General features: G+C 46.7%; 2 protein-coding genes, 2 long non-coding RNA genes and 1 pseudogene across 10 annotated transcripts; 3 read left to right on the forward strand and 2 right to left on the reverse strand.

Annotated features, from left to right (window-relative positions):
* Positions 1-26,169, reverse strand: LOC148002541 (uncharacterized). Of its 5 annotated transcripts, none has more exons than XR_015633332.1 (6): positions 26,038-26,169; positions 23,355-23,453; positions 22,328-22,626; positions 19,760-19,985; positions 7,176-7,274; positions 6,197-6,483 (listed from the first exon to the last, which is right to left on the reverse strand). It is a non-coding gene; the product is annotated as an uncharacterized LOC148002541 (long non-coding RNA). The 5 variants fall into 5 exon arrangements; XR_015633333.1 differs by lacking the exon at positions 26,038-26,169 and adding an exon at positions 23,603-23,646; XR_015633335.1 differs by lacking the exons at positions 6,197-6,483; positions 7,176-7,274; positions 26,038-26,169 and adding an exon at positions 23,603-23,658 and having other exon boundaries at positions 19,791-20,323; positions 22,330-22,626.
* Positions 471-2,919, forward strand: Cbr1 (carbonyl reductase 1). Of its 2 annotated transcripts, none has more exons than XM_087575969.1 (3): positions 471-876; positions 1,361-1,468; positions 1,968-2,112. In XM_087575969.1, the coding sequence occupies exons 1-3, from the start codon at positions 588-590 to the stop codon at positions 2,063-2,065; spliced, it is 495 nt and encodes a 164-aa protein (XP_087432095.1). In that variant the 5' UTR covers positions 471-587; the 3' UTR covers positions 2,066-2,112. The 2 variants fall into 2 exon arrangements, with proteins under 2 accessions (XP_087432095.1, NP_062043.2); NM_019170.3 differs by lacking the exon at positions 1,968-2,112 and adding an exon at positions 2,374-2,919 and having other exon boundaries at positions 495-876.
* Trub2-ps1 (TruB pseudouridine synthase family member 2, pseudogene 1) lies at positions 11,939-13,193 on the forward strand (annotated as a pseudogene).
* On the forward strand, positions 16,780-19,228 carry Cbr1l1 (carbonyl reductase 1 like 1). 2 transcript variants are annotated; one of them, XM_087575280.1, is made up of 3 exons: positions 16,780-17,185; positions 17,670-17,777; positions 18,277-18,419. In XM_087575280.1, exons 1-3 carry the CDS (start codon positions 16,897-16,899, stop codon positions 18,372-18,374), a joined length of 495 nt encoding a protein of 164 aa, XP_087431406.1. In that variant the 5' UTR covers positions 16,780-16,896; the 3' UTR covers positions 18,375-18,419. The 2 variants fall into 2 exon arrangements, with proteins under 2 accessions (XP_087431406.1, NP_001396145.1); NM_001409216.2 differs by lacking the exon at positions 18,277-18,419 and adding an exon at positions 18,683-19,228 and having other exon boundaries at positions 16,804-17,185.
* On the reverse strand, positions 17,050-18,775 carry LOC148002542 (uncharacterized). The gene is made up of 2 exons (XR_015633337.1): positions 18,628-18,775; positions 17,050-17,434 (listed from the first exon to the last, which is right to left on the reverse strand). It is a non-coding gene; the product is annotated as an uncharacterized LOC148002542 (long non-coding RNA).
* Positions 26,170-26,696: the final 527 nt, after the last annotated feature.

The raw sequence follows: 26,696 nt of genomic DNA on the forward strand, positions 1-26,696 counted from the left end.
TACGACTTAAGTGAAAGCTTTATTTTTTTAAACACCAGAAAGAGTTCCAATTTGCAAGTTGGGGAAAATGGTGCAAAATTTATACAAACACTGAAGAAGACCGTGTCGCATGGGCAAGCTAAATGCATGATTACCGGTCCGACAGCTGAGCACCCTCCCACCAGCCTTCTCCTGCAGTCTTCCTGGCTGCTGGCTTCAAAACTCCCTAGGAAAAAGCCTGAGATGTCAATCTTATGACCTTGACATTTTCCTGGCTGGTTTTTAACCACCATCACCGGCCTACATACTCAGAAATAACAGACAATCTGACAACTTACTTTTCATGCTAAACTTTGATAAAAACAGCCACAGTCCTGGGAAGGTGAGCCACTTCCAAGATATACATCAATTTGACCAGAGACAACACAACCAGTCCCCGGCAAGCCACGCCCATGAGGGAGGGGCTTGGACTGCGCGTGCGTGCTGGTTCCATTCCAAATCCTGGCCCCCTGGAAAACCGGACTAGAAAAGCTGTCCCGCTGCCTCCCAGCTGCAGAGTTTACCCCAGGTTCTTTGGTCTCCGACGGCCTTTCTACGCACACGCAGCCATGTCTTCCGACAGACCCGTGGCACTGGTGACTGGTGCTAACAAAGGAATCGGATTCGCGATCGTACGTGATCTCTGTCGTAAATTCTTGGGGGACGTGGTCCTCACGGCGCGGGACGAGTCACGGGGCCACGAGGCGGTGAAGCAGCTGCAGACCGAGGGCCTGAGCCCACGCTTCCACCAGCTGGACATCGACAACCCGCAGAGCATCCGCGCGCTGCGTGACTTTCTGCTTCAGGAGTACGGAGGACTGAACGTGCTGGTCAACAATGCGGGCATCGCCTTCAAAGGTAAGCCACAGGGTGTGGTGACTTGCCCAAAGCCTGGGACCAGAGTGGACTGTGCCTCTCTGGGGAGCATTACTAGGATCAGAAGTACTATGATGTAGGACTCTGAAACAGATCCCCTAGGAGAAACGCGGCAGGGTAGCGGCTGCAGGCCTCCAGGAAAGCAGAGCCTTAATGGTCGCCATCATTTCCAGGTTCCCCTCAAGCGGTTGTTGAGTAATTGGGCTTAGCAATACTTAAGTGGAATTATATCTAGTAAATAAACAAGAGATTGAGGGGAGAGACAGGGGGAAAAGTGTTACATTACGATCCTGATACACAACCTTCACTCAGCCTCCCCCAGTGGTGGTGTGTTTCAAAAACAATAGAACATTGTCAGATACACAATGGGGCAGTGCTGCAACTAAACACAGAAGTACTTGGAAGTGGATTTCTAGTGCTCTGGAACTGTCTGCCCAGCTAACTCTGTTCTCTTTCCCTCTGAAAGTTGTTGACCCCACCCCCTTCCACATTCAAGCAGAGGTGACAATGAAAACCAACTTTTTTGGTACCCAAGATGTCTGCAAGGAGCTACTCCCTATAATAAAACCCCAAGGTGAGTCTGGCCCAGCTCCTCTCCCTCTCTGCACCTGCCTCTCTGCCACTTGGAGGTGTGGCTCTGCTCCTTGGGGTCTGATCTTTTGTAGCCATTGTCGCTATCTTTGCATACCCAGCTCTTCTTTAACCTTTCAGTATGATTCCAAGGTCCCTTGGTTCCACCTCCTCACCCCTGAGGGGGTTTTAGGATTCCAATTATCTCAATACACTTCACATACATACTGACATCACACTGCTCACAATAGCCTGTCCCCACAAGTCCCCAGGTTGGACCCAAGTGCCTCCCTCAGCTCAGTCTCACAGCAGGTCTCAGCTGTCAAGCTGCACTCCTGCAAACCCTGAGGGGGCCTCCTTTCTGCAGCAGCCTTTTTTCCTGGGCTTCTACACCTCTTACAGAACCCTTCCCCTCCTAAAAATCTTTTAGGAAGTAGATCAGGTCTTTAGCTTGGTTCACAGGACTCTGTAATCTGACCTTCCTTCCTCTGGGCTCATGTTAGCGCCCCATCAACAAGCTTCACCTTTCTGCAAAACAAGCTATCACATGACTTTCGTCGTAAAGTGCTGTAACACCCCCAAATCTCTGGATAGCATATGAACCACTGCTCATTAAATACACACCAGTAAAGACAAGTGAGCTGCTTTGGAAATGTGAATCTCTGGTACAGAGGTGACTAAATGTAGCTCTCTCAGGACTCCTCTCTCCAGAATGCCCTCTGGACCAGACCTCATGGTCATCTGGCTTCGCTACCCACCCAAACCTTGACGGCGAGACAGCAGATTCTGTGCTATTTGAGTCCTTTTCTGTGCATCCCTGTCTCAACTGAAATCTTGGGGATCTAATGTCTCACCGTTTGTAAAGTGTTGCTCCTGTGTCCGCATCTCTACATGATGATGTGTTTTCAGGCAGAGTGGTGAATGTATCAAGCAGCGTGAGTCTCAGGGCCCTGAAAAGCTGCAGCCCGGAGCTGCAGCAGAAGTTTCGAAGTGAGACCATCACTGAGGAAGAGCTGGTGGGGCTCATGAACAAGTTTGTAGAGGATGCAAAGAAAGGAGTCCATGCGAAAGAAGGCTGGCCCAATAGTGCATATGGGGTCACCAAGATAGGGGTGACAGTCCTGTCCAGAATCTATGCCAGGAAACTCACTGAGGAGAGGAGAGAGGACAAGATCCTCCTGAATGCCTGCTGCCCTGGGTGGGTCAGAACCGACATGGCAGGACCAAAAGCCACCAAAAGCCCAGAAGAAGGAGCAGAGACCCCCGTGTACTTGGCCCTTTTGCCTCCAGGTGCAGAGGGGCCTCACGGGCAGTTTGTTCAAGATAAAAAAGTTGAACCATGGTGAATCCAACTCTCACCCCCACCCCTTCTATCCTGACTTGGTGAAAGCCAAGGGACATTTATAATATACCATCACTTCTGGAAAAATAAACATAACTAAGTCTTTAAGCACATAACAGGTGTTTGCAAATGTTTTTTAAGTTGTCCTTTAATGTGTGCATATGATGTCTTTAGAGTATGTGTCTGGAAGGGTACCACACCCATAGAGTGCTCTTAGGCGCCAAGAGAGGCAGAGATTTCCAGGAACTGAAGTTAAAGATGGTCGTAAGCCTGGCGATGGGTGTTGGAAACGGAGCCCTGTCCTCTACAAGAGCAGCCACTGCTCTTCCCTGCTGACCCATGCCTTCTGTCCTCATTTCTACAGATACCTTCCAGGCAAAACTGGGTTTACCCAGGCATTTAATTGGAGTAAAACTCAGGCCAGGGGAAGGTACAGTGTGACTCCAGTCAGTTATCATCAAAGGAGCCAAGTCAGATTGACCTTGCAGTCTGTGCCAACAGCTCAGGGGTGTCCTTGATAGACACTGTGGGGAAAGCCTGAGTCATGACAGTGGGGACACAAAACAAAGCTCTCAAAGGGTAAGAGATCCTTTGTCCTGGGGGCATTCAAGGGACCACGGCCTGGGAAACATATTTAGGTGACCCCATTCCATGTTCTGACTTGGAAGCACTTTGATGAAGGTTTTAGAGTTTTACAGAACTAAGACATTCATAAATCAAGGCCACTTTGAAATGCATTGAGGGGCGCCACAGAGGCAGGTACAATGAGATGGACCTGTCCTATATCCCAAAATGCCACCTCATGACACTCTTAGATCCTGGGTTGGTGGAAGCTAGTGTTCCACAGATTCGGTAGCTTCTAAGAGGTTCTTATTCGTTGTCACGAGGTGTTAGTTAACAAGGAATAACTGTTCTAGAAGCTAAACATTGTCCATTACAAAGTCATTAACCTCTGATCCTACAGATTTCCAGTCTCTCCAAAGTAGCCTGACCTTTGGTCTCCTCAGGCATATACCTCCTTCCAGGATTCTGGTTCACGGCCAGACACAGCTGCTTTTCAGGAATTCTCATTCACAGATTCCCTCTTGGCCAAGGGTCACATTCCGTGCAGGCAGAGGCCACAGTGACAATGTTAAAAGTCTCATAGCTAGGACTCGTTCCTAGGATCTGATACTGAGGGGGGCTGGGTAGTGGGCAGGACAGCAGTCTGCAGGAGAGGAATACTGATAAAGCCACATCTGACATGTTATATTTACACTCTATATCTAACATTACGTTTATGTGGGGCATAGGTTAGTAAAATTAAATAACCAAGAATATAGAGTCTAAAATGAGCAAAGTTTATGGGACCCACCGCATATCTCTGTTTTCTTTTTAGTTGATGAATTTTACTCACTTTTTTAAAAGGTTAGAAATGGAACTGTCGGGGCTGGGGATTTAGCTCAGTGGTAGAGCGCTTACCTAGGAAGCGCAAGGCCCTGCATTCGGTCCCCAGCTCTGAAAAAAAGAACCAAAAAAAAAAAAAAAAAAAAAGAAGTGGAACTGTCAACTCAGTTACTCTAATGTTGGCTCTTTTACTGCTGAAGCATTGATTAAGTGATTTTTTTTAAATTCCAGCGAATTGAACTATAGAACATTTTAGACAGTAATTAAAGCGAGAAACGTCAGTATTTGAAGTATAAAATGTCAAGAATGCAAGGATCCATTCATGTCTTTTGTGCAATTTCCATAGTAAGAATTAACCAAAATCTTTGGGTGTCTCTAGCCAGAGTAAATATTTTATTCACTGTTCTCTTGAGTAACAGAATTTATAGAACGAATGAACATGTGTGTGTGTGTGTATGTGTGTGTATGTGTGTGTGTGTGTGTGTGTGTGTATGTGTGTGTATGTGTGTGTGTGTGTGTGTGTGTGTGTGTGTGTGTGTGTGTTCCCATGGCTATCTATGTATAAAAATTCCAAGAATCCAGAAGCTGATCTTGAGTAAATGCCGGAATCCCAAGGAAGGAGGCTAAACATACCGGTAAGTTAGTGCACTTCCTAGTGAACCTGGAGGAAGCCAGCAACAGAGGAAGCCTCCCTCTTCCATGTCTCTCTGGAAGCCTCCAGCAGCAGAAGGCTTGGCTCAGGTTGGAGGTGTGTCTTCCCATCACAAGGACCTGGACTAGAAGTGGATCTTCCCACGTCAGAGAGTTCAAGTAAAACTCTCACGGGTGTGCCTAGCCATTGGGGGTTTGGTCGATTCCAGATGTAGTCAAGTTGACCACCAACAGTAGCTGTCCCATAGAGTTAAAGTTGAATTTAAAAACTTTGTTTTACCCAAATTATACTGGATAGTGAGATATACGAACATGTCTGTAAAGACAATGTAAAACACTTGAATCTTTCCAACATCTGTTTGAAGCAAATAGTCAAAAGAAAAGGGCATGGGCTGCGAAAGTGCATTCTGTACTCATTTGTCCCTTCATTAAAACCAACAGAGTGTTTTGTTAATCATTTAGACTGCAGAGTCTCCCCCAGGATCTCTGCCCTGGAAGCAGAGACTTCTATCAGGGATGAGACCCAACCCTCAGCTAAGACACATCACACTGAGGAGTGGCCTGGGGAGATAGGCTTAGGACTGTAGTTAGGAGCTTAGAGTCTGAACAGCCCGTGATGACCCTCAGCATAGCAAAAATGTAACTTCTGTTGTACTAACTGCACTAACTACCTTCATGCACTTTAAAAACAGGCTGGCTGTGAATTCTAGGTGTCCTCCTGCCTCTGCCTCATGAGTGCTGGGCTTAAAGGAGTTTTCAGTTATCATCCGGTGTTCCTAAAACTCCTTGGCTAGAGACTTGGCAGGGTCATAAGACAAGCAACATAAAAACGTAGAATCAAGCATTTGAGGAGGGAAGTCAGGAGACAAAACCAAATGAGAGTAGATTAAAACATTATAAAGACGAGGAAAACCAAAACGAACAAAACCAAACCCAAATGTCTTCAAAGTTTCAAAGCACAATGCACTGAAAACAGCTACCAGCCAGATTCCTCCTCAATGCCTTTAGAGATCCAAAAGCAAGCCAGCAAACAAAACAAACGCCTAGACCAAAGCTCTTTCAAAGCCAACATTCAAACCAGATACTAAATCCAAATGCTTCAAAAACAGACAGAAATGGTGTCTACTGAAGTAGGATCCTTCTTAGCAAGCTCATAATAAACCCAATGTGCTATATCGGAACCAAAGACGATGGGGAGCCCCAGACAGAAGAAACAACACCCAATGGCCCGGACTCAGTGCCTCCAAGCAGGCATCTGGCAGCCAGACTTGATTCCTCCATTCAAAACGGATCTTTCTTGGAGCCCCAGGTTGTGGTGCCATGATGGTCTACGTAAAAGACGCAGCTCTCATCTTCAAGAGAATAAGATAATTTATTCTGAAGCCATTCTGAGTGGCTGTGGTGCAAGAATACAGAATCAGGTTACCTCGATCCCGTGTTCCAACTCAGAAGCACTTCCAGGAAAGTGTTCTAGTCTTCCAGATCTAAGAACACCGTAAAGGAAGGCAACTTTACATCCACTGATGGGCACGGCAGAGGCAGGTACAAGATGGAGCTGTTCTGTAGGCCCAAGATGCTGCCTCATGATAATCTCAGATCAAGGGTTGATGGAAGCTAGTCGTCCGCTGAGTTAGATGCTTCTGAAAAGTTTTTATTCATTACTTCAGAGTTTGGCAAGGGGGAGCTGTTCCAGAAGTTAAACCAAGTTCAACATAAAGTCCTTAACCTCTGACCTTAGAGAATTCCAGTCTGTCCATAGCAGCCTGTCCTTCAGTCCCTTCAGGCACAGACCTCCTACAGGAGTCTGCTTCACAGCCAGACACAGCTGCTTGTCACGAACTTTGTTCACAATGAAAAGCCACACAAGGATTGGAAAGTAAGTGAGCTCACACAGGAAGCAAACACATAGTGTGTGTGTGTGTGTGACGGTTTTTCTTTTGTGTAATGTGTATGTGCTGTCATGTGCATGTACAGTGTGTATGTGTTTTGACATACATGACAGCCTCAGGGGTCACCCCTCCGGTGCTGGACCCTGCTCTGATCCATTTCGGCTTCTCATTCTGTTTCAAAGATAGGTTAGTTGCTGGACTAGCTGGCCAACCAGATCCAGGGATCTGCGGTCTCTGCCTCCTTAGTGTGGGGGTTAAAGCCTATGCCATGGGTCCTGGGCTCTGACTCACGCTCCTAAGGCAAGCAGTTCGCTGGCTGACCTAACCCACTCCTCAGCCTGCAGGACGCCTTCTAGATTACTTTTATTCTTTCACTTTTAAACCTATTGAAATCTTTGCAACCATGGGAGAGGCTAGGAGGCAGCTACTAATTTTATATTTACCTTTTATCTGTTGAAAGCTTTCCAACCAGGGCAAAAGGCTTGGATCCTGCTCAGCTCTGACGTGTCTGCCAGCATGCCGGAGGCCCCGGGCTTGGGTTTCTAGAACAAAGAGGGGCAGGAAGAAATTCTCAGCTTTACCAACGTAATACATGAGCTGAAACTGAATGAGTAAGCCTCACTGTGCGTCTTTCACACTGACTATCAAGTCAGCGTGGTAAGATACACGTCGACATGTGGGTGTGCAAACCTCACCGGCTGTGTGGACATGCATAGTCTATGCTGTCATCCCACACAATGAAGAAAAGTGCAAGCTCACTTTCTTGCTCAAGGGAGCTTGCAATATCTGGAACCATCCATGACCCTTCCTCTCTCAGGAACCCTGAATATTACTCAAGGCCTCTGATATGATCTCCCTGTGGACCAGTGATTTCTGGGCTGGAGGAGGGATGATCACCCCTGAACAGAAAGCCAGGCCTTTCATAGTTCATTGCACAAGGCTTCTCTCCCAACAGGGATGTTCATTTCCTCTTAGTTATTTTGGTTTTTGTAAACAGACACCAGAACATCAAGATCAAACTCATGGCCATAGAGTTCCAAGTGATAGTCTGAAAATGTATACTCCGATCCAGAGATATTTTTCCTTCACACCTTAATAACAGCTAGCATTGCAAAGGTTTTAAAGAATGGATTCCAAGTGGATATCCTTGACTAACCATCTCATCTTGGAGTTTAATTATTCAATATTCCTAAAGGTCTGTTTCTTAGGCCGGAGGGTAAGGTACATAATGCTAAAATAAGAGTTTTGGAAAAGCGTAAAATTATGACTCATGCATAGAGGATTGAGCTTCTATTAAACACATGTACGATTATTTGTATGATAAGGGGTTCCAGACAGATGTGGAATAAAGGCACTATTAAAGAATAAACAGGGACAAAAACCAGTGTGTCCACGGTGTAGAGAATGTAGCTTAAATCCCTCATAAATAGGACAGCATTTACATGTCTGTCAGGCCCTACAACCCAAAAGCAGTTGCAAACAGAATGAATAGGGTCAAGGTGCAGTGCTATGATCTTCCTGGGAAACAGTCACCACCCTTGAATGAGCCTGATAAGGATCCACCATGCCCAATACAGACCAGGAGGAAGGAAACTCACACGGGGTTTGGGGAAAGGTGGAGGGGGATGGGGGTGGAGAATTACAGTCCCAGTTGGCCTGCTCGCCATTGCTAACTACTTCACAAAGTCACTTCCTCAGATTCCCTAAAGTAATTCCTCTAACTGAGGACTTCAACTTCCTTCTGAACTTCGTAGAGCTATGCATGCTACAACGGAATACAAGCAGGCAGGCACACAGCACACCTATACACATGCGGACACACACATATACATGTGGGCATGCAGGGGACACATATATGACCACATGTGTGCATGTACACAAACACACACACCACACACACCACACCACACACACACACACATCTTGAAATAAATCCTTAATAAGCAGGGAAAATGAAGTATTTTTTTAACTACATCATTTCACAGTAAATCCAGGGATGGCACTGGAGAAGTAATTACAAACTTACACAAACTGATACCTCTTAGGAGGAAGAGAGAACCATCTCAAATCAAGCACCAGTGATCTCCCAGCAATAGTAACAACAGAGGAGAAGGGAAGAGAAAGGACATTGCCATGTTTGGAAAAGACCCCAACACAACTACAGGAGAACACAGAGAGAACACCTATGAAACCAAGAGCCTATTCCTTCAGAAAACATAGGTGACCTGCAGCCAGTTTGTCAGGGAAATACAGCAAAGGCAGACATTCTCAATACCAACACTATAGAGACCACAGCTCTACAAGTCATGGAGGAACGAGGAAGGCATTGTGTGAGCAACTTCACCTCACAGGACAAGCAACTAAGGGAGAAACCCAAAACTTTGAACAACACTCAAGAAAACTGAGAAGCATAAGGACTCTCCTCTAAAATGAACTGCTTCTTTCACTGAACCAAGGTGAGCAGAGAGTCACAGCTATTCAAAGAATAAGTGGGCGTGTGGTACCAGCCCCAAGCCATAAATGTACAGCACCATCTGTACTCCTAGGAGGCAGACTGTTCCAGCCGGAGGCCCAGATGCCTGCACACAGATGTAACATGTAGACCAGGACATGGGTACTGAACATGCAAAATCTCAACAAATGACTGTCTAAATGACCCCTGCCTGAGGTAAGCATCAGTTGACATGTCAACACAGATGTAGAAATTTCACAAGGTCCAACATCTGGATAAAGAGCTACAGGCATTCAATGGACAGAAACAGGCTTGTCTGCCTCAGGGACAAGGCCATGATGGGATACCCAACCCAAAGTCATCAGCCCTAAACATATGTGCAGGTGCACAACACCAGTGAGAGGTCAGTAGTCTGTGAATGTATGTTACTTGTGTGGTGTGTGTGTGTGTGTGTGTGTATGTGTGTGTGTGTGTGTGTGTGTGTGTGTGTGTAAAATGATAATTATAGAAGGAGAGATGAAAAACCTGAGAAAGAATGGGGCAGCAGGAGGAATAGGGAGCAGTTGGGGCAGAAATGGTATAAACACGGTACTCATATGTGAAATTCTCATAATAATAAATATTAAAATGAAGACAGCCACACACAGATGCCCGCCTTCCTCACCTCACCATTGACTTGATTTTACAGGATGACACAAGCAGAGGCAGGTGGACAAACTCCTTTGGAAAAGCCTGCATTGGGGCTGGGGATTTAGCTCAGTGGTAGAGCGCTTACCTAGGAAGCGCAAGGCCCTGGGTTCGATCCCCAGCTCCGAAAAAAAGAACCAAAAAAAAAAAAAAGAAAAGCCTGCATCACAGTGACACTGAAGTTGTCCTTGGGACACACCCTTGGCTTAATCCTCAGAATGGGTGGAGGAGTCTAATTGCACCCAGACTCCTGGAAACATCTTTGGGAGGTCCCATCCAGTAGGGATTTGATTAGTGGACACACTATGCATAGGAGAACCCCATACATAACTTATCAACTGAACTTGGGCAAACACGATTACCCACCAGAGTCCAGAAAACTCTTTCACACAGGTGAAACTTGATAAACACACTTTCCCCGCAGAAGAATGCTGAGAATCACGCCAAGAAATGTGTCCTGTCCACGGACTGTAGTTTGACTTTGATGAAGACTATTTGATTCTGCAGATCCCAGTGCTGAGGTCGCTCCCCACTCCCAATACTTTTGGGTGATGTGAGCCATTAGCTACCCAAGGGGAACATATCTGGAACTCTCCTCAGAAGGCTGAGAGGACCTGCCCAGTCCGATGACAGCGCTAAGGGTGGCCAGCAGAGGGCGCAGGAACAGGAAGAAAAACTTCCAGGGGCAGCAGACTTTTCACCAATAGGAATCCTAGGGCGCTGCATCTGGCCCTTCCCTCCTCCGTGCAGAAGTTGCCTCAATATCTTCTGGATTTGTTATGCCTAAGTCTCTTTTTTTCCCCATTTATTTGCACTTGATTTTGATCTTAGCAGTACTTTTTTAACTTTAGTGTATTTTTTAAATGTTTTATTTGTCATTTCTCTTCAGTGTTGGTGAATGTTCTTCAGATGGACTTTTCCAGTTTCTTTCTTTTAAGAAAATGTTTAATTACACGTGCTTTATTTTGTTTGCATGTGTGTGCACGTGCACGTGGGTCCCATGTTGAAATCTGAGGTCTACCTGCGAGAGTTTGTTTTTCTCCTTCCACCATGTGGGTCCCAGGAATCGAACTCAGCTCTTCAGACTTGGCAGCAAGCTCTTGCACCTGCTGAGCCTTCTCGTCGGCCCTCTTCTCTCTTTCACTTCCTGTGTTTCCTCCTCTCCCAGTCTTCTCCGTTCATTAGTATTGTGGATTTTACTAATTGGTTTAGAAACAAGACCACCCTCGTGTTTCTACTTCTTGTTTTCTGTACGTTTGTCCTTGAGCTGTTTTGCTCCTGGACACCTTTCCCTGGTTTCTTTTCCTTATACTCTTTCTAACCTCTAGCTCTTTCTCCATGGTACTCCTGTCCCTCCTTGTTTTCCCTTCTTTGTTTTTTCTCTTTTCTCTCCCTTCTCCCTCCTCCATGCCTCTTTTTCCTTTATTATCTTCACACTCACCCTAAATAGTTCTGAGTTCCTTTCTGCTTATGTGTATGTTGAAATACCACATTTGTGTGAGGGAGAGGGCAGACCAGAAGCGAGCACTGAGTTCTCTGGGTCTGGAGCTTCAGGCGGTTGTGTGCCTTCCAAAATGAGTGCTGGGAACCGAGCCCAGGTCCTCTGGACCACCAGGAAGTGCTCGGTGCTGAGCTTCCCTGCCTGTTCCACTGACTTTTAACCTCATGGCATATTTCAGGGCTGGTTTTCCAGTCTCAGGTAACAGCCACTAGCGCCATGTTAGCAGGCAGAGTTCACGCCTTGCTGTGTATCTGGTATGCTCGGCTGAAGTGGACGTCCAGAAGCAGAAGAAAGACTGTAGAGACGGAAGACTAGGTGACAAGGTCAGCGGAGCTTTGTCCCCCAACACCAGTGAGGAATAGTGATTAAAATACCACACCCTAGACCTCTCTGGAATGCAAGCAAAACCTCAAACCTCTCTATTCAAAAAGGAGCTGGGGTGGACACTGAAATCATACAGAATCTGGTCAGTGAAATTACACCGTAAGATTTCCCAAATCTAGATACATTTCCAAACAGAAGAGTCATCGAGAACCCAGTAGACACCATCAGAGAAGAATCTCTCGCTGGACGATGCAGTACTGCAGAGTTCCAGCCATGGGTTCTTCTGACCCAGGTCGACTGCAGGGGCTCTTCGCTGTCTATAAACCTTCGGGGTTGAAATGGCTGCATGTGTGTCAGACCGTAGAGTTGCAACTGCTTAACGGTCTTAGTGCACAGCAGCCTTCTGCACCCGAACAGCGTGTTCGCTTCTCACTAGGCCCCGTGGAAGGCAGTGAAGAGAAGAGGTTGACTCTCACAGCCACCAGTGTGCCCTCCCTCACCACCCACAGACTTGTATGTGTTCCAGCGTTCAGAAACCTGAAGATCGGTGTGGGGCATCGCTTGGATGTCCAGGTTTCTGGTGTGCTTGTTCTCGCAGTGGGACATGGACGCAGTCTCCTCACTGACATGCATGATGCTCACCTCACCAAGGATTACACGGTTCAAGGCCTCCTGGGCAAAGCTACAGACAACTTCTGTGAAGATGGGCAGTTGATAGAGAAGACCACAGAGTGGCTGGACCAGATCCTGGGTATGATCCAAGGCTCGCACCAAAAAGCCCTAGTGATGTACTCCAACCTGAACCTGAAGTCCCAGGATGCCTACGAGAGGGCTGTGTAAGGCGTGATCCGGCCCATGAACAAGTCCCCAATGCTCATCGCTGGCAACCGATTCCTGCACTTTGCACCTCCCGACTTTCTTTTGAGGGTGCAGTGTATGCATGACAGAGAGCAGCAGCCGAGGAGGCTGGTGCATGAAATCGGCCTGGAGCTGAAGACCACCCCTGTCCGGTGCACTCGGGATGGCTTCTTCAGGCAGGACAATGCCCTTCTGAGAACCCAGTGGGACCTGCACAACATCCAGGATGCTGTTCAGGCGGCAGCCCCCTGGGTAGCCAGAGAACTGAGAAAGAACTTGAGCCTAACGTCGGGCCAACAACAGCAGCTCCCCAGTGCCAGGCAGCCTTGGACTCAAGGGCCCAAGCTCCACTTTGAAAGTGGGAGCCATGCAGGGTGGTAAGGCCAGGCAGGCGCTTGGACGTAGGGGCAAACAGGCTTTCACAAGGCAGAACTGGTCACCCTGCAGGGAGTGAGATCAAGGTGGGCCCTGAGCTGTCATCTCAGCAAAACAAAAGTACAGGAGGGAGCCTTCTTCCTGTCACATACAAACTAACCGCAGAGGTGAGTGGGTAAGCTATCATCCCAGCTAGTTGGGAGGCCCAGGTTAGAATCTCGACAGTTCAAGGCCAGTCTAGGGTGACTTAGTGAAACCTTGGCTCAAAAAGAAAAAAAGAATCCAGTCAGGCTTGATGTCTAAGCCCTCCAGAGAGAGAAAGAAACTAGGGAGTTTACGGCCAGCCTGGGCTACTTCCAGAGTTCAGCTTTTCACAGAGATGGGAAATGATACCTCGACTTTCCTTGTCCATCGTTGATTTATTTAGATTCACACGACTGATGATCTGAATCTGTTTTCACACGGGGAGAAAGTCTTTTCACTCTTTCAAGGTGGTGCCTCACGTCTGTGATCTCAGTACTACTCAGCTGAGGCAGGAGGACAGCTCAGACTTTGAGGCCAGCCTGAACTAGTCTTCTGGAGTACTTTGTAGAGTGTGTCAGCATTTAATCCTGCCAGTCACGGTGTAAACCTGTAATTTGCCTGGGTGGTGGAAACAGGAGGATCAGGAGTTCAAGGTCATCTTGGGCTGCCTAAGGTTGAGGCTACACAAACCTTGTCTCTAAGACAATATAAAAAGCCCAGAATTATTTTTAAAAGGTTGTATTCTTAATGTGTGTGTTTGCACGTGTGTTGTACGTATGCACCCTGTGCATCATGGGGGCTAGAAAAGGATGTAAAAGCCCTATGGCTGGGCTTAAAAGGCAGTTGTGAGCCACCATGGAGATGCTGCGCATGGACACTGGTCCTCTGGAAGAGCAGCCTTAACCTCTGACCCATTTCTCCAGAGTTCAGTTGCCTGTGCTTTGATGCAGCAGCAGGGACCAGCACCCTGGCTGTGAGCAGTTACAGGCTGGTAAGAGTTTGTCTACAGTGTGAAAACTCACAGGAAAGCAGGATTTTGTTTTCTGCATGGTGCTGGTGGAAGGAGTAGTTTTGAGAAGACACAACAGGTTTATAAAATACACAGTGTTTTCATTCTTTGAAAAAAAAGAAATGAAAAGAAAAGAATCTCTCCATGGCATACTACACAAGCACTAACTGTAGTTGAGACACTGCTGTGGAAGAAGCTTAAAAGGGTTCAAGGAGAAAGCAAAGTAATCTCCAGCAGGAGAGCATGGGAAAGAACAGACTTCCTGAGACACATAGCTGGAAGGATAAAGAACACATCATGTCCAGCACAGGAAGCTCCTGAAACTAATGAGGGGAAAGATAAAGATGAAGAGCAAACAATGATCCACCCCACAGACAAAAGTCTAGGAGCTGGGGAGCATCACTCAGCAACAGCCCTAATGTAACTGCGTCAGCTCATCTGTAAAGGATGCAGGCCGAATGATAGGTTAGAAAAATAAAACAGGCAAAACCCACAAGGCATAAGTATGCATTGACTCCAAGAAGCACACATCACCGGTAAAGACAGAGCAGGGAATCAAAGGATCCACCAGTAACTGGAGGCAGAGAACAGGGCGACATAGATATCTTTTCATCAAATAACCTAGACTTCAGCCCAAACGAGTCAGAGGAGATCAAGAGCATTACGTATTAATCAAGGAAGTTCTTCAAGATGAAATAATGATTGCACACGTATGTGTATGGAATGTTGAGTCTCTAAATCTAATGAAACAAAACTGGTGAGTACACAGGGACAGAGGGGTCCTGATACCATCACAGCAGATAAGGTTAATGTCCACCCTCACCTCTACCTAGGACATCTGAACTAAAAATCAACCAAGAGACCTCAGAGGACAGATCATGTGTGAGAATATGCCATCCAGAGACAGAAGCCCTACCCCTAGCAAGGAGGTGATGACCGGGGATAGCTGCTGAGGGAGAGGATTCGAGGATCTTTAGAGGTGTCGAGACACCTGTCCAGAGACAGACAGACAGGCAGACACACAAAGACACAGACACAGACACAGACACAGACACACACACACACACACACACACACACACACACACACACACACACACGGGGTTGGGGGGGGGGAGGCAAGGAATGACCTCAAGCACAGAAGACACAGCAAGGCCTGTCTAGACTCTTCTCCCAGCATCCTGTGGGCTAACAAGGCAGCACCAAAATTCCCAAGATGCCATGCCATGGAGAGTCTGGTGTGACAAGACAGGCTTAGATTCTGTGTCTCCTTCATTGCATACCCTAAGGGTGTGTCAGAACCAGGTGACAAATGAATTTTTCTCTTCTCTCCAAAGGAGTCCTACCCACTAACCTATCCTGCAAATACACTCCCTGTGCAAGCCCTACCAGAAAGGCTAGGAAGTGGCTGCTGGCCGTCTCCCGAGGGAGGATTCTTCAACCATCATCCAAACTCTTTTTTCCACACACTCTCTATAATATATCCGTCAGTAAGTATGTATTAAATACAAACTGTGTGTCAGGCCCTGTCCTGCACACTGGTATTGCAAAGAGGAATGAGACTCAGGTCTCCTCAGGGATGTCAGAACTCAGGGTAGGAAGGAGAGAGATCCCTATTGGAGCAAAGCCCAGCCCTGCCATCTCCTGGACAGCAGCGGGATAGAAGAGCCAGGCCAAGCCTCACCCCAGCCCAAGAGCACACAGCACTCTGTGCTCCCAAAAGCTGCTCAGGGCTTTCCCAAACTGGAGCGGAAAGGAGAGAAACAAAAGAACAAAGGAAAAGAAAGCATGCTAAGAGAAGTTGGGGAAGGGAAGGATGGAGAGAACTGACGGTTCTTACACAGAGATCTTTAACTCCGTGTATACACTTCTCTTCCCTGTTTTAGAAATAGCATCTGGCTCCATTACCCATGGGGCTTTAAAATCTCAAGGGTTCTCTGTAAGACATCAGTGAGATGGAGGGGCACTTGCTTGACCTCCTGGGATTGAGCAAAGCTCTTAGAAGTATCCAAAGGGACACCCCACACTAGCAAAGATCGTTTCCTGCCCAAGGATCAAGCAATAAAGTTGTGTTAGAATCCTAATGTGAAATTCAACATGAATTTCAATTCCTTGTCATTTTCTGTCAGCTCCTCCAACAATTCAGGTTCAAAAGCATTAGTTTTTTTAAAACACCATAAAGAATATGTACACAGGGGGCTGGAGAGATGGCTCAGAGTTTAAGGGCAGTGACTGCTCTTCCAGAGGTCCTGAGTTCAATTCCCAGCAACCACATGGTGGCTCACAGCCATCTGTAGTGGGATCTGGTGCCCTCTTCTGGCCTGCAGGCATGCATGCATGTAGAATGCGGTAAACAAATCTTTAAAAAAAAAAAAAAAGAATATGTACACAGGTACAATTTGAAAATATGGGAATACAATGAAAAACTTATGGAAACGCTGAAGAAGACCGTGTTGAATGGGCAAGCTGAATGCATGATTACCGTCAGACAGCTGTGCACCCTCCCACCAGCCTTCTCCTGCAGTCTTCCTGGCTGCTGGCTTCAAAACTCCCTGGGAAAAAGCCTGAGATGTCAATCTTATGACCTTGCCATTTTCCTGGCTGGTTTTTAACCACCATCACCGGCCTACATACTCAGAGATAACAGACCATCTGACACCTTTCTTTTCATGGTAAACTTTGATAAAAACAGCCGGAGTTCTGGGAAGGTGAGCCACTTCCAAGATATACATCAATTTGACAAGAGACCACACAACCAGTCTCCCGCCGAGCCACGCCCATGGGGGAGGGGCTTGGACTGGGCGTGCATGCTGGTTCCATTCCAAATCCTGGCCCCCTGGAAAACCGGACTAGAAAAGCTGTCCCGCTGCCTCCCAGCTGCAGAGTTTACCCCAGGTTCTTTGGTCTCCGACGGCCTTTCTACGCACACGCAGCCATGTCTTCCGACAGACCCGTGGCACTGGTGACTGGTGCTAACAAAGGAATCGGATTCGCGATCGTACGTGATCTCTGTCGTAAATTCTTGGGGGACGTGGTCCTCACGGCGCGGGACGAGTCACGGGGCCACGAGGCGGTGAAGCAGCTGCAGACCGAGGGCCTGAGCCCACGCTTCCACCAGCTGGACATCGACAACCCGCAGAGCATCCGCGCGCTGCGTGACTTTCTGCTTCAGGAGTACGGAGGACTGAACGTGCTGGTCAACAATGCGGGCATCGCCTTCAAAGGTAAGCCACAGGGTGTGGTGACTTGCCCAAAGCCTGGGACCAGAGTGGACTGTGCCTCTCTGGGGAGCATTACTAGGATCAGAAGTACTATGATGTAGGACTCTGAAACAGATCCCCTAGGAGAAACGCGGCAGGGTAGCGGCTGCAGGCCTCCAGGAAAGCAGAGCCTTAATGGTCGCCATCATTTCCAGGTTCCCCTCAAGCGGTTGTTGAGTAATTGGGCTTAGCAATACTTAAGTGGAATTATATCTAGTAAATAAACAAGAGATTGAGGGGAGAGACAGGGGGAAAAGTGTTACATTACGATCCTGATACACAACCTTCACTCAGCCTCCCCCAGTGGTGGTGTGTTTCAAAAACAATAGAACATTGTCAGATACACAATGGGGCAGTGCTGCAACTAAACACAGAAGTACTTGGAAGTGGATTTCTAATGCTCTGGAACTGTCCGCCCAGCTAACTCTGTTCTCTTTCCCTCTGAAAGTTGTTGACCCCACCCCCTTCCACATTCAAGCAGAGGTGACAATGAAAACCAACTTTTTTGGTACCCAAGATGTCTGCAAGGAGCTACTCCCTATAATAAAACCCCAAGGTGAGTCTGGCCCAGCTCCTCTCCCTCTCTGCACCTGCCTCTCTGCCACTTGGAGGTGTGGCTCTGCTCCTTGGGGTCTGATCTTTTGTAGCCATTGTCGCTATCTTTGCATACCCAGCTCTTCTTTAACCTTTCAGTATGATTCCAAGGTCCCTTGGTTCCACCTCCTCACCCCTGAGGGGGTTTTAGGATTCCAATTATCTCAATACACTTCACATACATACTGACATCACACTGCTCACAATAGCCTGTCCCCACAAGTCCCCAGGTTGGACCCAAGTGCCTCCCTCAGCTCAGTCTCACAGCAGGTCTCAGCTGTCAAGCTGCACTCCTGCAAACCCTGAGGGGGCCTCCTTTCTGGAGCAGCCTTTTTTCCTGGGCTTCTACACCTCTTACAGAACCCTTCCCCTCCTAAAAATCTTTTAGGAAATAGATCAGGTCTTTAGCTTGGTTCACAGGACTCTGTAATCTGACCTTCCTTCCTCTGGGCTCATGTTAGCGCCCCATCAACAAGCTTCACCTTTCTGCAAAACAAGCTATCACATGACTTTCGTCGTGAAGTGCTGTAACACCCCCAAATCTCTGGATAGCATATGAACCACTGCTCATTAAATACACACCAGTAAAGACAAGTGAGCTGCTTTGGAAATGTGAGTCTCTGGTACAGAGTTGACTAAGTGTAGCTCTCTCAAGACTCCTCTCTCCAGAATGCCCTCTGGACCAGACCTCATGGTCATCTGGCTTCGCTACCCACCCAAACCTTGATGGCGAGACAGCAGATTCTGTGCTATTTGAGTCCTTTTCTGTGCATCCCTGTCTCAACTGAAATCTTGGGGATCTAATGTCTCACCGTTTGTAAAGTGTTGCTCCCGTGTCCACATCTCTACATGATGATGTGTTTTCAGGCAGAGTGGTGAATGTATCAAGCGGCATGAGTCGCAGGGCCCTGAAAAGCTGCAGCCCGGAGCTGCAGCAGAAGTTTCGAAGTGAGACCATCACTGAGGAAGAGCTGGTGGGGCTCATGAACAAGTTTATAGAGGATGCAAAGAAAGGAGTCCATGCGAAAGAAGGCTGGCCCAATAGTGCATATGGGGTCACCAAGATAGGGGTGACAGTCCTGTCCAGAATCTATGCCAGGAAACTCAATGAGGAGAGGAGAGAGGACAAGATCCTCCTGAATGCCTGCTGCCCTGGGTGGGTCAGAACCGACATGACAGGACCAGAAGCCACCAAAAGCCCAGAAGAAGGAGCAGAGACCCCCGTGTACTTGGCCCTTTTGCCTCCAGGTGCAGAGGGGCCTCACGGGCAGTTTGTTCAAGATAAAAAAGTTGAACCATGGTGAATCCAACTCTCACCCCCACCCCTTCTATCCTGACTTGGTGAAAGCCAAGGGACATTTATAATATACCATCACTTCTGGAAAAATAAACATAACTAAGTCTTTAAGCACACAACAGGTGTTTGCAAATGTTTTTTAAGTTGTCCTTTAATGTGTGCATATGATGTCTTTAGAGTATGTGTCTGGAAGGGTACCACACCCATAGAGTGCTCTTAGGCGCCAAGAGAGGCAGAGATTTCCAGGAACTGAAGTTAAAGATGGTCGTAAGCCTGGCGATGGGTGTTGGAAACGGAGCCCCGTCCTCTACAAGAGCAGCCAGTGCTCTTCCCTGCTGACCCATGCCTTCTGTCCTCATTTCTACAGATACCTTCCAGGCAAAACTGGGTTTACCCAGGCATTTAATTAGAGTAAAACTCAGGCCCGGGGAATGTACAGTGTGACTCCAGTCAGTTATCATCAAAGGAGCCAAGTCAGATTGACCTTGCAGTCTGTGCCAACAGCTCAGGGGTGTCCTTGATAGACACTGTGGGGAAAGCCTGAGTCATGACATTGGGAACACAAAACAAAGCTCTCAAAAGGGTAAGGGATCCTTTGTCCTGGGGGCATACAAGGGACCTCGGCCTGGGAAACATATTTAGGTGACCCCATTCCATGTTCCGACTTGGAAGCACTTTGATGAAGGTTTTAGAGTTTTATAGAACTAAGACATTCATAAATCAAGGCCACTTTGAAATGCATTGAGGGGCACAGCAGAGGCAGGTACAATGAGATGGAGCTGTCCTATATCCCAAAATGCCACCTCATGACACTCTTAGATCCTGGGTTGGTGGAAGCTAGTGTTCCACAGATTCGGTAGCTTCTAAGAGGTTCTTATTCATTGTCACGAGGTGTTAGTTAACAAGGAATAACTGTTCTAGAAGCTAAACATTGTCCATTACAAAGTCATTAACCTCTGATCCTACAGATTTCCAGTCTCTCCACAGTAGCCTGTCCTTCGGTCTCCTCAGGCATATACCTCCTTCCAGGATTCTGGTTCACGGCCAGACACAGCTGCTTTTCAGGAATTCTCATTCACAGATTCCCTCTTGGCCAAGGGTCACATTCCATGCAGGCAGAGGCCACAGTGACGATGTTAAAAGTCTCATAGCTAGGACTCGTTCCTAGGATCTGATACTGAGGGGGACTGGGTAGTGGGCAGGACAGCAGTCTGCAGGAGAGGAATACTGATAAAGCCACATCTGACATGTTATATTTACACTCTATATCTAACATTACATTTATATGGGGCATAGGTTACTAAAATTAAATAACCAAGAATATAGATGTCTAAAATGAGCAAAGTTTATGGGACCCACCGCATATCCCTGTTTTCTTTTTAGTTGATGAATTTTACTCACTTTTATAAAAGGTTAGAAATGGAACTGTCAACTCAGTTACTCTAATGTTGGCTCTTTTACTGCTGAAGCATTGATTAATTGATTTTTTTTAAATTCCAGCGAATTGAACTATAGAACCTTTTAGACAGTAATTAAAGCGAGAAACGTCAGTATTTGAAGTATAAAATGTCAAGAATGCAAGGATCCATTCATGTCTTTTGTGCAATTTCCATAGTAAGAATTAACCAAAATCTTTGGGTGTCTCTAGCCAGAGTAAATATTTTATTCACTGTTCTCTTGAGTAACAGAATTTATAGAACGAATGAACAGGTGTGTGTGTGTGTGTGTGTGTGTGTGTGTGTGTGTGTGTGTGTGTGTGTGTGTGTTCCCATGGCTATCTACGTATGAAAATTCCAAGAATCCAGAAGCTGATCTTGAGTAAATGCCGGAATCCCAAGGAAGGAGGCTAAACATACCGGTAAGTTAGTGCACTTCCTAGTGAACCTGGAGGAAGCCAGCAACAGAGGAAGCCTCCCTCTTCCATGTCTCTCTGGAAGCCTCCAGCAGCAGAAGGCTTGGCTCAGGTTGGAGGTGTGTCTTCCCATCACAAGGACCTGGACTAGAAGTGGATCTTCCCACGTCAGAGAGTTCAAGTAAAACTCTCACGGGTGTGCCTAGCCATTGGGGGTTTGGTCGATTCCAGATGTAGTCAAGTTGACCACCAACAGTAGCTGTCCCATAGAGTTAAAGTTGAATATAAAAACTTTGTTTTACCCAAATTATACTGGATAGTGAGATATACGAACATGTCTGTAAAGACAATGTAAAACACTTGAATCTTTCCAACATCTGTTTGAAGCAAATAGTCAAAAGAAAAGGGCATGGGCTGCGAAAGTGCATTCTGTACTCATTTGTCCCTTCATTAAAACCAACAGAGTATTTTTTTAATCATTTAGACTGCAGAGTCTCCCCCAGGATCTCTGCCCTGGAAGCAGAGACTTCTATCAGGGATGAGACCCAACCCTCAGCTAAGACACATCACACTGAGGAGCGGCCTGGGGAGATAGGCTTAGGACTGTAGTTAGGAGCTTAGAGTCTGAACAGCCCATGATGACCCTCAGCATAGCAAAAATGTAACTTCTGTTGTACTAACTGCACTAACTACCTTCATGCACTTTAAAAACAGGCTGGCTGTGAATTCTAGGTGTCCTCCTGCCTCTGCCTCATGAGTGCTGGGCTTAAAGGAGTTTTCAGTTATCATCCGGTGTTCCTAAAACTCCTTGGCTAGAGACTTGGCAGGGTCATAAGACAAGCAACATAAAAACGTAGAATCAAGCATTTGAGGAGGGAAGTCAGGAGACAAAACCAAATGAGAGTAGATTAAAACATTATAAAGACGAGGAAAACCAAAACGAACAAAACCAAACCCAAATGTCTTCAAAGTTTCAAAGCACAATGCACTGAAAACAGCTACCAGCCAGATTCCTCCTCAATGCCTTTAGAGATCCAAAAGCAAGCCAGCAAACAAAACAAACGCCTAGACCAAAGCTCTTTCAAAGCCAACATTCAAACCAGATACTAAATCCAAATGCTTCAAAAACAGACAGAAATGGTGTCTACTGAAGTAGGATCCTTCTTAGCAAGCTCATAATAAACCCAATGTGCTATATCGGAACCAAAGACGATGGGGAGCCCCAGACAGAAGAAACAACACCCAATGGCCCGGACTCAGTGCCTCCAAGCAGGCATCTGGCAGCCAGACTTGATTCCTCCATTCAAAACGGATCTTTCTTGGAGCCCCAGGTTGTGGTGCCATGATGGTCTACGTAAAAGACGCAGCTCTCATCTTCAAGAGAATAAGATAATTTATTCTGAAGCCATTCTGAGTGGCTGTGGTGCAAGAATACAGAATCAGGTTACCTCGATCCCATGTTCCAACTCAGAAGCACTTCCAGGAAAGTGTTCTAGTCTTCCAGATCTAAGAACACCGTAAAGGAAGGCAACTTTACATCCACTGATGGGCACGGCAGAGGCAGGTACAAGATGGAGCTGTTCTGTAGGCCCAAGATGCTGCCTCATGATAATCTCAGATCAAGGGTTGATGGAAGCTAGTCGTCCGCTGAGTTAGATGCTTCTGAAAAGTTTTTATTCATTACTTCAGAGTTTGGCAAGGGGGAGCTGTTCCAGAAGTTAAACCAAGTTCAACATAAAGTCCTTAACCTCTGACCTTAGAGAATTCCAGTCTGTCCATAACAGCCTGTCCTTCAGTCCCTTCAGGCACAGACCTCCTACAGGAGTCTGCTTCACAGCCAGACACAGCTGCTTGTCACGAACTTTGTTCACAATGAAAAGCTACACAAGGATTGAAAAGTGAGTGAGCTCACACAGGAAGCAAACACACAGTGTGTGTGTGTGTGACGGTTTTTCTTTTGTGTAATGTGTATGTGCTGTCATGTGCATGTACAGTGTGTATGTGTTTTGATGCTCATATACATGATATGTATGTGTGCTTTCATGCACACATACATGACAGCCTCAGGGGTCACCCCTCCGGTGCTGGACCCTGCTCTGATCCATTTCGGCTTCTCATTCTGTTTCAAAGATAGGTTAGTTGCTGGACTAGCTGGCCAACCAGATCCAGGGATCTGCGGTCTCTGCCTCCTTAGTGTGGTGGTTAAAGCCTATGCCATGGGTCCTGAGCTCTGACTCACGCTCCTAAGGCAAGCATTCGCTGGCTGACCTAACCCACTCCTCAGCCTGCAGGACGCCTTCTAGATTACTTTTATTCTTTCACTTTTAAACCTATTGAAATCTTTGCAACCATGGGAGAGGCTAGGGGGCAGCTACTAATTTTATATTTACCTTTTATCTGTTGAAAGCTTTCCAACCAGGGCAAAAGGCTTGGATCCTGCTCAGCTCTGAAGTGTCTGCCAGCATGCCTGAGACCCTGGGCTTGGGTTTCTAGAACAAAGAGGGGCAGGAAGAAATTCTCAGCTTTACCAACGTAATGCATGAGCTGAAACTGAATGAGTAAGCCTCACTGTGCGTCTTTCACACTATCAAGTCAGCGTGGTAAGATACACGTCGACATGTGGGTGTGCAAACCTCACCGGCTGTGTGGACATGCATAGTCTATGCTGTCATCCCACACAATGAAGAAAAGTGCAAGCTCACTTTCTTGCTCAAGGGAGCTTGCAATATCTGGAACCATCCATGACCCTTCCTCTCTCAGGAACCCTGAATATTACCCAAGGCCTCTGATATGATCTCCCTGTGGACCAGTGATTTCTGGGCTGGAGGAGGGATGATCACCCCTGAACAGAAAGCCAGGCCTTTCATAGTTCATTGCACAAGGCTTCTCTCCCAACAGGGATGTTCATTTCCTCTTAGTTATTTTGGTTTTTGTAAACAGACACCAGAACATCAAGATCAAACTCATGGCCATAGAGTTCCAAGTGATAGTCTGAAAATGTATACTCCGATCCAGAGATATTTTTCCTTCACACCTTAATAACAGCTAGCATTGCAAAGGTTTTAAAGAATGGATTCCAAGTGGATATCCTTGACTAACCATCTCATCTTGGAGTTTAATTATTCAATATTCCTAAAGGTCTGTTTCTTAGGCCGGAGGGTAAGGTACATAATGCTAAAATAAGAGTTTTGGAAAAGCGTAAAATTATGACTCATGCATAGAGGATTGAGCTTCTATTAAACACATGTACGATTATTTGTATGATAAGGGGTTCCAGACAGATGTGGAATAAAAGCACTATTAAAGAATAAACAGGGACAAAAACCAGTGTGTCCACGGTGTAGAGAATGTAGCTTAAATCCCTCATAAATAGGACAGCATTTACATGTCTGTCAGGCCCTACAACCCAAAAGCAGTTGCAAACAGAATGAATAGGGTCAAGGTGCAGTGCTATGATCTTCCTGGGAAACAGTCACCACCCTTGAATGAGCCTGATAAGGATCCACCATGCCCAATACAGACCAGGAGGAAGGAAACTCACACGGGGTTGGGGAAAGGTGGACGGGGATGGGTGTGTGGAGAATTACAGTCCCAGTTGGCCTGCTCGCCATTGCTAACTACTTCACAAAGTCACTTCCTCAGATTCCCTAAAGTAATTCCTCTAACTGAGGACTTCAACTTCCTTCTGAACTTCGTAGGCCTATGCATGCTACAACGGAATACAAGCAGGCATGCACACAGCACACCCACACACATGCGGACACACACATATACATGTGGGCATGCAGGGGACACATATATGACCAAATGTGTGCATGTACACAAACACACACACCACACACACCACACTGCACACACACACACACACACACACACACACACACACACACACCTCTTGAAATAAATCCTTAATAAGCAGGGAAAATGAAGTATTTTTTTAACTACATCATTTCACAGTAAATCCAGGGATGGCACTGGAGAAGTAATTACAAACTTACACAAACTGATACCTCTTAGGAGGAAGAGAGAACCATCTCAAATCAAGCACCAGTGATCTCCCAGCAATAGTAACAACAGAGGAGAAGGGAAGAGAAAGGACATTGCCATGTTTGGAAAAGAACCCAACACAACTACAGAAGAACACAGAGAGAACACCTATGAAACCAAGAGCCTATTCCTTCAGAAAACATAGGTGACCTGCAGCCAGTTTGTCAGGGAAATACAGCAAAGGCAGACATTCTCAATACCAACACTATAGAGACCGAAACTCTACAAGTCATGGAGGAACGAGGAAGGCATTGTGTGAGCAACTTCACCTCACAGGACAAGCAATTAAGGGAGAAACCCAAAACTTTGAACAACACTCAAGAAAACTAGAAGCATAAGGACTCTCCTCTAAAATGAACTGCTTCTTGCACTGAACCAAGGTGAGCAGAGAGTCACAGCTATTTAAAGAATAAGTGGGCGTGTGGTACCAGCCCCAAGCCATAAATGTACAGCACCATCTGTACTCCTAGGAGGCAGACTGTTCCAGCCGGAGGCCCAGATGCCTGCACACAGATGTAACATGTAGACCAGGACATGGGTACTGAACATGCAAAATTTCAACAAATGACTGTCTAAATGACCCCTGCCTGAGGTAAGCATCAGTTGACATGTCAACACAGATGTGGAAATTTCACAAGGTCCAACATCTGGATAAAGAGCTATAGGCATTCAATGGACAGAAACAGGCTTGTCTGCCTCAGGGACAAGGCCATGATGGGATACCCAACCCAAAGTCATCAGCCCTAAACATATGTGCACGTGCACAACACCAGTGAGAGGTCAGTAGTCTGTGAATGTATGTTACTTGTGGTGTGTGTGTGTGTGTGTGTGTGTGTGTGTGTGTGTGTGTGTTTAAAATGATAATTATAGAAGGAGAGATGATAAACCTGAGAAAGAATGGGGCAGCAGGAGGAATAGGGAGCAGTTGGGGCAGAAATGGTATAAACACGGTACTCATATGTGAAATTCTCATAATAATAAATATTAAAATGAAGACAGCCACACACAGATGCCCGCCTTCCTCACCTCACCATTGACTTGATTTTACAGGATGACACAAGCAGAGGCAGGTGGACAAACTCCTTTGGAAAAGCCTGCATCACAGTGACACTGAAGTTGTCCTTGGGACACACCCTTGGCTTAATCCTCAGAATGGGTGGAGGAGTCTAATTGCACCCAGACTCCTGGAAACATCTTTGGGAGGTCCCATCCAGTAGGGATTGGATTAGTGGACACACGATCCATGGGAGAACCCCATACATAACTTATCAACTGAACTTGGGCAAACACGATTACCCACCACAGTCCAGAAAACTCTTTCACACAGGTGAAACTTGGTAAACACACTTTCCCCGCAGAAGAATGCTGAGAATCACGCCAAGAAATGTGTCCTGTCCACGGACTGTAGTTTGACTTCGATGAAGACTATTTGATTCTGCAGATCCCAGTGTTGAGGTCGCTCCCCACTCCCAATGCTTTTGGGTGATGTGAGCCATTAGCTACCCAAGGGGAACATATCTGGAACTCTCCTCAGAAGGCTGAGAGGACCTGCCCAGTCCGATGACAGCGCTAAGGGTGGCCAGCAGAGGGCGCAGGGACAGGAAGAAAAACTTCCAGGGGCAGCAGACATTTCACCAATAGGAATCCTAGGGCGCTGCATCTGGCCCTTCCCTCCTCTGTGCAGA

The sequence above is a fragment of the Rattus norvegicus genome, chromosome 11 (assembly GCF_021556685.1).
Source record: "Rattus norvegicus strain SHRSP/BbbUtx chromosome 11, alternate assembly SHRSP_T2T, whole genome shotgun sequence".
In the NCBI taxonomy this organism is placed as follows: domain Eukaryota; kingdom Metazoa; phylum Chordata; class Mammalia; order Rodentia; family Muridae; genus Rattus; species Rattus norvegicus.

Bases quoted from the DNA above. Each gene is read 5' to 3' on its own strand.
- Cbr1 (NM_019170.3), top strand. From the start codon at position 588: ATGTCTTCCGACAGACCCGTGGCACTGGTGACTGGTGCTAACAAAGGA. The intron at 877-1,360 runs GTAAGCCACAGG...TCCCTCTGAAAG, and splicing joins TGCGGGCATCGCCTTCAAAG to TTGTTGACCCCACCCCCTTC. The intron at 1,469-2,373 runs GTGAGTCTGGCC...ATGTGTTTTCAG, and splicing joins CCCTATAATAAAACCCCAAG to GCAGAGTGGTGAATGTATCA.
- Cbr1l1 (NM_001409216.2), top strand. From the start codon at position 16,897: ATGTCTTCCGACAGACCCGTGGCACTGGTGACTGGTGCTAACAAAGGA. The intron at 17,186-17,669 runs GTAAGCCACAGG...TCCCTCTGAAAG, and splicing joins TGCGGGCATCGCCTTCAAAG to TTGTTGACCCCACCCCCTTC. The intron at 17,778-18,682 runs GTGAGTCTGGCC...ATGTGTTTTCAG, and splicing joins CCCTATAATAAAACCCCAAG to GCAGAGTGGTGAATGTATCA.